Source organism: Filicampus tigris, chromosome 21 (assembly GCF_054856515.1).
Source record: "Filicampus tigris isolate MCC_2025a chromosome 21, RoL_Ftig_1.0, whole genome shotgun sequence".
NCBI lineage: Eukaryota > Metazoa > Chordata > Actinopteri > Syngnathiformes > Syngnathidae > Filicampus > Filicampus tigris.
In genome coordinates this window covers 3,359,602-3,369,596 of record NC_141237.1, presented here as the reverse complement: position 1 = coordinate 3,369,596, position 9,995 = coordinate 3,359,602, and the positions used below count along the sequence as shown (strand labels likewise).

Below are 9,995 nucleotides of genomic sequence, written 5' to 3'. Positions count from 1 at the left end.
CATGTGATTATTCATGAACACACACAGGGTATGTTTTGCAATAAAATAAAAATTAAATTAAAAAAACGTGTTTATTGAGCAGTGGTTGCAGATGTTAAGGCTGTGATTGTTACACTTGGGACACTGGTCACCCTTCAGTAAGATTTCAAGTGCGGACGGATCCGGAGAAGGAATGACTACGCAGTACACACGCTTGCGTTTACAGTACAGTACGATTCCATGCGGAGCAGTTAAATAACCATCGACACACACTCGTACAGAACCCCACACGTGAAAATGTTCAATTATGGGCACAGAGAATAGGTATAATGTGCGCACCAAATATATTGACACACATTTATTTACATTTGCGGGGCTTTGTACACTTGCCAGTTTGTTAGGTATCTCGGCAATCGAAGCGTCCTTGATGCGACTTGTATATTTGAAGGTACCTAATAAACCGCCTAATCGAGTGCGTGGCTGTCAAAACATGAGGCGACTCGCTCTTTGTGTCGAGGTAGAGACGTCATTGATGGGGGTTGTTTTGTCCGGGGGGGGGGGGGGGACGTAGCCAGGGAGGTCACGCTGACGCCGACACGGGTAGCTGCCTGAGGCGAAGCCCCCGGGTGCGCGTTACTTGTCCCTGGCGAGCACCATGTGAGTGAGCGCGATGAGGGCGTCCCTCTCGGCCGAGGGCCGCAGCCTGCTGACGTGTCGGATGGCTTCCTGGCAGTAACGGCGCGCCAGGAAGTTGGTCTGCTGCACGCCGTCGCTCTGCTCACACAAAATGAAATGAATAAACCAAACCAATTATTTAATTAGATGACCACAATGAAGAGATGTAGAAAGTGTTACCTGGACGACGTACTGCCAGGCTCGGTCGACGTCTCCTTTGGAGCTGAAGCGTCTCATGATCATAGCGTGCAGCTCCGGAAACTTAACAAATTGAATGATCATTTCTACTTTATTAGGGGGGGGGGGGAAATGGCTAACTGGATGTGTAGTGTGGAGGAGCTGACCTGCTGACATGCGAACAAAACAGGTCCCGTGGCCAAGCCCAATTTGAGATCGGCGGCCGACGGTTTGCCCAGCTGGCTGGCGCCCGCCGTGAAGTCCAGCACGTCATCCACCAGCTACACACACACACACACACATTAATTACTTAATTTTTACTACTTTTTCTTATACTGGGACTATGATCTGCCTCTTCAATATGTTTTTTTTTATTTAAATACTAGAGTATGTCTCAATTTCCTGGTAGTTTTTAGGCTTTGGCATTGATGTGATTCACCTGAAAGGCAATGCCAACATTCCTTCCGTACTGATACGCAATCTCATGAACGTCAGGGTCCGCATTGACCAAAATGGACACCTGTGGTAAAAGAAGATTAAAACAAGAATGAAAAGGAGGCAGCAGGTGAGAGCGTGTCGTGCAGACAGAACGTACATACTGCTTTGCAACTGTTGGCGATGAGGCTGGCCGTCTTCTTGAAGGTTTTGTCCAAGTAGTGCTTGAAGCGCTCACTCTCATTCTCTTTGGAGCCCAGCTGCATGAATTCGCCTGTGGCGCAAACAAAACAATACGAACTTCAACCACCGTTTCATTGCGATTTTTTTTTTTTTGTAACCCTCCCTCCCCCCATATTGTAAATGTAATGTGATTATTTTTGAATTTTCTGTATTTTTTTAAAATAAGCAATAAATTATTCTGTATTAAAAAAAAACCTGATATACATAAATTAGGCTTACGCTAAAATGTCAATTTGAATTCGATTAATTGTACAGCCCTACAAAGCACCACTGTATTTCTTTCGGCACTTACTGTAATATACACACAATTTTGTCATGCAATTATTATTACCTCTGACGAGGTCCTCAATGACCTGTGCCAACACTTTGACCACTGTGATGTTGCCGATGCGAGCCAGGGCCATGGAGGCGGCCGACAGGATGAAGTCTCCCGCCAAGATGGCCTGCAGGGACACACGACACGGTCAAAAAATACTGCACAAGATCGACAACGACCAGAGCAAGCGCTATTTCCCGCGCACCTTCCTTTCGCCCCACAGGTCGTTGATGGTCCTCTTCCCCCGCCGCTTGTCCGAGCCGTCGATGACGTCGTCGTGCACCAGGCTGGCCGTGTGGATCATCTCAGAGATCATGGCCACGGCGCGCTGGCCGGGGAGTAAGTCACTGGACGACGCAATTGATGACGTCATGCACTACTCACACCTACCGAACGTTTTATTTTTTTATTTTTTTTTACCCTGCTCGGTGGCTGTGGATGTTGAGGGCGCGGGCCATCAGGATGACGATCATTGGCCGAATGGCTTTGCCCTTCCCATCAAAGTAGTAATCGCATAAAGACTTGAGCTCTTCTTTGGACACAAACAGCTCCTGGGACAAGATGCAAAAAACATACATGACAGAGAGCCGGGGCACCTAATCAAGTCACCTAAATGTATTCACATTATTTACCTTTTTGATGTCATCGTATAAGCTCGTCAAGTCTTTCTGAGCGAGCGCGAAGGGGTCTTTGGGTTTGGCATCACTGTGAATCTTCCTCCAGGAACAAGCCGGATACTTGTGTCTGCATGGAAAACTCACATTACATACAAATGCAATCAAATAAAATCGCAATAGAATGACGCGTGTCACCTGGTGAGAGATAACGTGGACGTTGATCTCTGAAGGATCTTCTGGTTTATCTGTAACGATGGCAGTGTCTAAAAAAAGAAAAATGTCATCAGGAAACTCCGTGCATACCTACGTATAAACTAAGTTGATGAAAGGTTCCTATGTGGTCTATAAGTAATATAAAAACTTTTTTTTTTTAGTGTCAGGCTTGTCAATGGACACCTATGTCTATATCATTACAGTGTCACAAATAAAAGTATTGAGTATCCCATAAAATACTAAATGTTAACTGATAATGTTTTCAAATACGTATATATACACAAAAAATATTTTGTAAAATTGCAACGTCAGCAGGCATCCACATGAGCATCTATGTAGATTCATTCTAGGTCAAACAACTCGCAGTCAAATACTAAATCAATCAAAAGTATGTGCAAAAATATATATTTTTTAAATTAAAAAAAAAAAAAAGATTACTTTCGCATGTGACAATGCCACAACCTTTTTTGCACGTAAATGTCAATGAATGAAGGTAGTGCGTCAACAGCTTCTGACCGCAAATCTAAAATTTAGTGAGAAATGTTTAAAAACATATATAAACAGGAAATTATTTCTATTAGGTCCCACGAATGTTACTTTCTAAACTATTCTGTGTTCATCGCAGCGAGACGAATGACAGCCGCATTCCACGCAATGTAACAAGATGACCTTCCTTCCTTGTTCCCCTCCCGGTTTTGACAGCGACTCCCACCGCGGCACACTCACCTCGTCAGTCCTCCACGAGTTCCAGGGCGTCCGCTCCGCGGACGCGGCGGGCCTGAGTCTGGAGAAGTGCCACTGGGCTTCTCGTAAACTCACAGCGGCGCGACCGACGGTCCACCTGAGGCATCGCCGCCACAGTGGGCCCGCCATGTTTGCCGTGGCTCGTGCAGCGGCTGGGAGGGGAGGGGAGGGGAGTGCGCGTGCGACTCGGAAGCGGAAGTTGGCAACGACGTCATGTGGTTTACGTAACAGCTTAAAAAAAAGATTGGCCCGTTGCTGTGTACGGCTATCAGTGTATGTTAGATTTTAAAGGAAAACATTTAATTTGATTTATAATTTTTCCAAGTGGGTGCCAAATGCGCTTCGCTTTGCCTCATCTAATATGGCGGTGACGTTGACGTACAACTCAATGCACAACGCGTTGTCTCCTGCAGTGCTAGCATACTTTCATAGCAACCTCTGCTAAAAACTTCAGTACTTGCTTTTCGACTGCTAACTGGTTAACTCGACTAGCTCTCGCGTTGTAGGCCACTTCTGACCGCACTCTCTTAGACGGCAGAGTATAAATTTAGTCTTTAGTTTCCTGTTTATTGTTTTTGTTTTGACGAAGGTGGTCACACTAGCTGTGTTACTGACTTCTACCTATCCCCTCTGCAGTTGCCCCTTATCAGTTATGGTAAACTTAAAACGTTTTTAAAACTTTTTTTTTTTCACTAGTGAATCTTCTAGTTATACGTTTTAGTTTAGTCAAAATGATAAATAGACATAGTTTACAGCGAGTTAGTCTATTTTACACCATATGTTCAAATCCAGTCAAAACTGTTGTCTATATGGTTACAAATTAATTTCATTAGAGTTGGAGAAATACAGTACGGATGTCAAAATGTGGAGCCTTCAAAAAGTGTTACTCTTCACTCTAGTATCTTCAAATATGATTATCATATGTGTACACATGCTTGAGTTCTGCCAAAGGGATGAGCCTGACTGTCAAGGTACGTCTCCATCGTCCCACATGATCAATTCCAGGTGGAACACGAGTATTTTGAACCTTAGACGCAACTTGGACCATTTCAGAGTCTCCTGTGAGAAGCTCAAGGGTAATTATAACACTGGAACAAGCTACTAGTTATCAACATGACCCCTGATGTTCTGACGTCCTTTTTGCAGGGGCTTTTCCAATAGACCAAGCCCAGGGCAATTTCATCCGGACGGTGAAGAACTGCGTTTTCTCCAAATCCTTTCCGACTCCTCTGAAAGGCCCAATAAGACTGGCTGCGGTTTCAAAGGTGACTACTACAGTGCCTCCTTTTTAAGACCACTAACATATATCATACAGTTATTATATTTCATGATGATGTATGTACAATATTAAACTGATTGATAGGATGTCTTGCAAGGCCTCTTGGATTTGGACACGGCTGTGATCGGATCTGAAGAATTCCGACAATACTTCAGTGGAGGAAAACTTTTTCCGGGCTCTGAGCCTCTGGCGCACAGATATGGAGGCCATCAGGTAAATTTGTCACGCAGTTCCACCATTTTCGAGAAGCAATATCAACCTGTGTTAAGTCTAATGTAGTTGTGAGCATACATTTAAGTTTTAAGGGAATGTGATATCTAGAGACCCAAAACTATTTTATACAGCGACCCGGGATTTTAAAAATGTATTTATTTTTTGATTTTCCCGCTTAGATCAAATCGGAGTTTATTACAGCAAATCAGTGATGTCATGGTACGGCTGGAAGATGAAAACACTGATGGTTGCTAATGTCATCGCATAAAATTCACATTTCAAACACTTGATGGGACAAGTCGAAATTTGCAACAACAATTGCGACACAAGTGTTTAAAAAAATCCCAATGAAGTTAGATTATTTTCATCTTTCTTTATGCTAGTTTGGCTACTGGGCGGGTCAGCTGGGTGATGGTCGCGCACATCTCCTTGGTCACTATACCAACAGGTAGGAGAATATGTAAATACAAATGCGTATGAATTCTATGTCTATTTTAATCAAATATTCCGGATGAAACGTGTATGACTAAATATTTTCAGAAAAGGCGAAACGTGGCAACTGCAGCTCAAAGGTTCTGGAAAAACACCGTATTCAAGGTACTTCATTTCTGTTTCGGGTTCTTCTTGGGAAATCTGACCGGATGAGATCAATGATTGACGTCAGCGTTCCTCGTCAGGTCGGGAGACGGCCGAGCGGTCGTTCGTTCTTCGGTCAGGGAGTTCCTCTGTAGCGAGGCCATGTATTTCCTTGGCATCCCCACCAGCAGAGCCGCCAGGTGACAAAACAAGCCACAAAAAGGGGTTTTGCTGTATTAAAAAAAAAAAAAAAAAAACAATGTGACAAATGTATTCTTTTTGTGTTGTGTAGTTTGGATTTTATAAAGTTGAACATTTTCAACTAAAAATCTATATGTTTGACAAAAAAGAAGTTTCAATCTTTAAATTAGTTAAAACAAATGTTCTATTATAGAGAAAACTTAAGTTTTCAAATAATTTATAAAAAAGTTGTCAATTTAAAAAAGAAGTCATATAAAAATCATGTATTTTCCAAGAAACACATTGAACATTTTCAAGTAAAGGAAATTCTAGATGTTTGAGGAAGACAAGTCCAATATTTTTGATAAAAACAATTTATATATTAGCGAATTGTCAAGAAAAATATTGTAAATTCTGATGAAAAAAGTAATTTATATTTGACAAATAAGTTCATTTTTTAAATCTTTTAAATGTTATATATTGCAGAAATAAGATTAACGGATAGATGTTTTTCGTAAAAAGTTGCACATTTTAGAGAATAAAAAAATATGTATTTTTGAGGAAAAAAATTGTATGTTTAAAAAAAAAAAAATGAATTAGAATTTGTTTCCATTTTTAAGAAAAAAAGATTTGGAGAAAGTGCCAGTTTTAAGGCAGGAGTGAGTTCTTGAAATGTATTTTTGTTGTTGTTCACAGCTTAGTTGTGAGTGATGAGCCAGTTTGGAGGGATCAGTTCTACAACGGCGACGTGAAGACGGAGAGAGGTCACTTGGATTTGGATTATTTTGGATTGTTGTATCAGCACAACACAACGAATGACGTGACGTGACGTGTCGTGTCGTCAGGGGCGGTGGTGCTGCGCTTAGCCAAATCTTGGTTTCGGATCGGCTCCTTGGAGATTTTGTCTCAAAGCGGAGAGTTGGATCTTCTCAGGTGAACACAACAAAAATGACACTTTTGTAGAAAAAAATAAATCTGTCAATTCTTTTTTTTTTCTTATGCTTCAGAAAGCTGCTCAACTTTGTCATTGCCGAACACTTTCCTTCCATCCATTCCAACAGGCCTGATAAATATTTGGTGGGTGATTGTACAAATTATTAATAGCGTCGAACCGTCCAATCCACAATAGACTTAGTGGCCACTTCATTAGGTACAGGTTCATCTAATATTTTGGTGTTTTTTACAAAATCTTGTACTTTTTCCGTGTGTTATTTTAGCAAAATTTCCCAATACTTGTAAAATTTTCATGTAATAACATTGCATTTTTTTTCTCCCTCATATATTTACGTTTCTTTTCAGGCGTTTTATACAACGGTGGCGAATGACACAGCCCGTCTAATGGCTGACTGGATGTCAGTGGGCTTTGCGCACGGTAAGAAGCTCAAGCGCCTCCCTCGGATGCTTGAAATTTGACATCCGCCCCCGCAGGCGTGTGCAACACGGACAACTTCAGCCTGCTGTCCATCACCATCGACTACGGCCCCTTCGGCTTCATGGAGGCGTACGACCCCGGTGCGTTTCGCGGACGCTCGTCAGTTGCCCGGCCGACGGCCGGCAGTTTGAACCCTTTGAACCGTCGCAGATTTTGTGCCGAACACGTCGGACGACGAGGGGAGGTACAGCGTCGGCGCTCAGGCCCGCGCGGGCCTCTTCAACATGGAGAAACTGTTGGATGCTCTCAGGCCGCTGCTTTCTGCGCCTCAGCAGGAGGCGTAAGTCGACCTGAACCATGTCACCTCACGATTATTTTCGGAACTTCTACACGCATCGACTGCAGCATCAAAAGGAGTCTTCTCGTTTTATTTCCAGGGCTGAGATGGTTTTAAAGAAATTTATTGACATTTACCAAACCAGGTAAAGTGAACTCGCTAGTTGTCAATTACGCGTGTACTGTGATGCATATATTTATTTCTGAAATGTGTATTTGTGTATCTGCTTGTTAGGATTCAGCAGCTCTTCAAAGCCAAGTTGGGCCTGCTTGGGGACAACGCGCAGGATCAACATCTGGTTGCGCGTCTGCTCCAGGCCAGTTGCCGCTGGCGCACGCGCCAGCGCTCACCCGCAGCAATGACACACACAAAAAAAAAAAAGTTAACTGAAAAATAATTGGAGAAAAAAATGTCAAACTAAATATTAAAGAAGTGCATAAATACTTGGAAATAAATAGAAAAATATAATAGAAAAATATTGGGGAAAAAAAAGAAAATTATTACCAAAAAATAATGCTCACATTTGATCGATACGGTCAAATTTCGTTCACATTGCATGTGCTTGTTCACCTCATTCATCAGGGTCAAAATATTAGAAACAGCAGCGCAGTCTCGAACGTGTAGATGAAGGTGTTTTGCGTTTGCTCAGCTGATGGAGGACACGCGAGCAGACTTCACCATGACCTTCAGGCAGCTGAGCGAGGCTTCGGCTCATCAGCTCCGCCACAGGAACTTCACACAAGTGCGACGCCGCTCGTCTCTCGGCGTCCGACTCCGCGCTGGAATAATGGCTCGTTTTTTTTTTTTTTTTTGCTTTCCAGGCCTGGGCGCTGCGGGATTTGGCCTCGCACGGACGCTTCTCCGATTGGCTGCACGTGTACCTGCTGCGCCTTGCCAGGCAAGCGACACACTTTGAAAAGATACACACAGTGGTACATAAGTAGCGTAGAATAATTGTGGCGCTACATGTCAATGTGTTTTCGCGCAGTCAGACGCAGGACAAAGATGAGGATCGTCAAGCCAGGATGAAAAGTAAGCACACAACTACAAGACAATACAACACAACGATACATAAACGCAGATAAGAAGAAATAGGGAAGCAGTCTTGAGCAATTTTCAATCTCTTGAGCTCCGATTGGCTTCTGGTAACATCTTTCGGGGTAGTGTCTTTATATTGGTAGCCTACTAGCATCATTTTCCATGTTTTCCTAAAACAGTCAAATATGACTGAAGCACCTCCGCCATGGTTTGTATGACGCCATGTGAAAGTCTCACGGGTAGTTTGTGTGGTGACGCAGGTGTGAACCCGAGATACGTGCTGAGGAACTGGATGGCGGAGTCGGCCATCCGCAAAGCAGAGATGAATGATTTTTCACAGGTGATTTCACATTTGCGAGCGGGCTAACTCCATCGTTGGCATTTTGCAGGAGAGTCATTGCGGCGGGTGGGGGGGGACGGGGGGGGTTGACTTTAGGATTTATAGGGCAACGACGACTACTTTTGATCAATTCATTTCGGCACTTAGCTTAAACTTGACAAAAATGGAGTGAGCCTGAAATGTTTTGAATATAATATTTTGAAAAAAATTCCTCAAGTGTAAGAACATTCTGGAAAAAAAAAATACACAAATATTTTCAAGCAAATATTAAGATATGAAATGTAGTAAAAGTATTTGAGAGAACAGAAATTAGATGCAGATTACATAAAGATGAGAAGAATACAATAAAAAGGTATTCCAAGGTAAAAAAATTTGAGGGGGGGGGGAAATGCAAAACTATTGGACAGTAAATTCACAGATATGAGATGAAAAATTTAACCTTTGTTTTATGACAATAAATAGAAAAATAATGGCTAAAACCACAAAAGTATTAGGCAAGAAAAAATATTGAACATGCACAAAAATCCCCCAAAATATATTCGGAAAAAATCCAAAGAAAAAATTAAAACTACAACAATATTTGACTGCAAATACTCAATGTCTCATTTACCTTCAGCTTCTTTTTCTTTTATGTGGCTTGTGACCACTAGGTGGCGCTGCTGCATGACATCCTGCGGCAGCCTTTCTTGACGCAGACGTCAGCAGAGCAGGCGGGCTATGCTGACAAACCGCCCTGGTGGGCCCACAACTTGAAAGTCAGCTGCTCCTCGTGAGTCACTCAAAGAACAAAAAGCTACAATTCACCTTTATTACTGTATTTTTTTTTTAAAAACGATTGTGGTTTTTTTTCCATACATATTTTTATTTCACCTTTTTTCATTCAGGGTGTCCATTATGGCTTACTCACTAATTTACAGTTCATTTGAAAAAAAACAACCAAAAAAGTAAGACTTAATATTTGTCAAATGTTGAAAATAAATTTAGAGGTGGGGCTACTATTTCGTTATGTTTTGCCTTATGTGTAATTTTTCAATTTTTTATTTTGGGCTAATTTGATATTTTTTGGCTGCTTTGTGTAAAAGGTGATTTTTGTCCAATTTTGAGCGTGAATCGCTTTGGCTCTCGTTAGATTGTGCAAGTGACCCTATGTTTAGACACACATTGAAAAAAATTTAGACGAGTACTTACCTCTCCGTCAAGCTGACGCAGACTGAATATATATCTTATAAAGCAATATTCCTGCATTTGTCTTTTTTCAGAT

General features: G+C 42.0%; 2 protein-coding genes across 2 annotated transcripts; one reads left to right on the top strand and one right to left on the bottom strand.

Annotated features, from left to right (window-relative positions):
• Positions 1 to 31: 31 nt before the first annotated feature.
• On the bottom strand, positions 32 to 3,606 carry pdss1 (prenyl (decaprenyl) diphosphate synthase, subunit 1). The gene is made up of 11 exons (XM_086019977.1): positions 3,382 to 3,606; positions 2,638 to 2,705; positions 2,458 to 2,569; positions 2,246 to 2,376; positions 2,031 to 2,172; positions 1,841 to 1,952; positions 1,431 to 1,540; positions 1,271 to 1,351; positions 999 to 1,112; positions 835 to 915; positions 32 to 753 (listed from the first exon to the last, which is right to left on the bottom strand). Exons 1-11 carry the CDS (start codon positions 3,526 to 3,528, stop codon positions 613 to 615), a joined length of 1,239 nt encoding a protein of 412 aa, XP_085876103.1. The 5' UTR covers positions 3,529 to 3,606; the 3' UTR covers positions 32 to 612.
• Positions 3,607 to 3,613: 7 nt separating this feature from the next.
• LOC147127173 (uncharacterized) lies at positions 3,614 to 9,968 on the top strand. The gene is made up of 19 exons (XM_086019961.1): positions 3,614 to 4,475; positions 4,546 to 4,664; positions 4,763 to 4,891; positions 5,275 to 5,339; positions 5,432 to 5,488; positions 5,569 to 5,667; positions 6,344 to 6,411; positions 6,493 to 6,580; positions 6,655 to 6,724; positions 6,947 to 7,019; positions 7,076 to 7,159; positions 7,230 to 7,359; positions 7,457 to 7,501; positions 7,591 to 7,672; positions 8,006 to 8,098; positions 8,178 to 8,254; positions 8,345 to 8,388; positions 8,655 to 8,734; positions 9,385 to 9,968. Exons 1-19 carry the CDS (start codon positions 4,178 to 4,180, stop codon positions 9,505 to 9,507), a joined length of 1,824 nt encoding a protein of 607 aa, XP_085876087.1. The 5' UTR covers positions 3,614 to 4,177; the 3' UTR covers positions 9,508 to 9,968.
• The last annotated feature ends 27 nt before the right edge of the window (positions 9,969 to 9,995 follow it).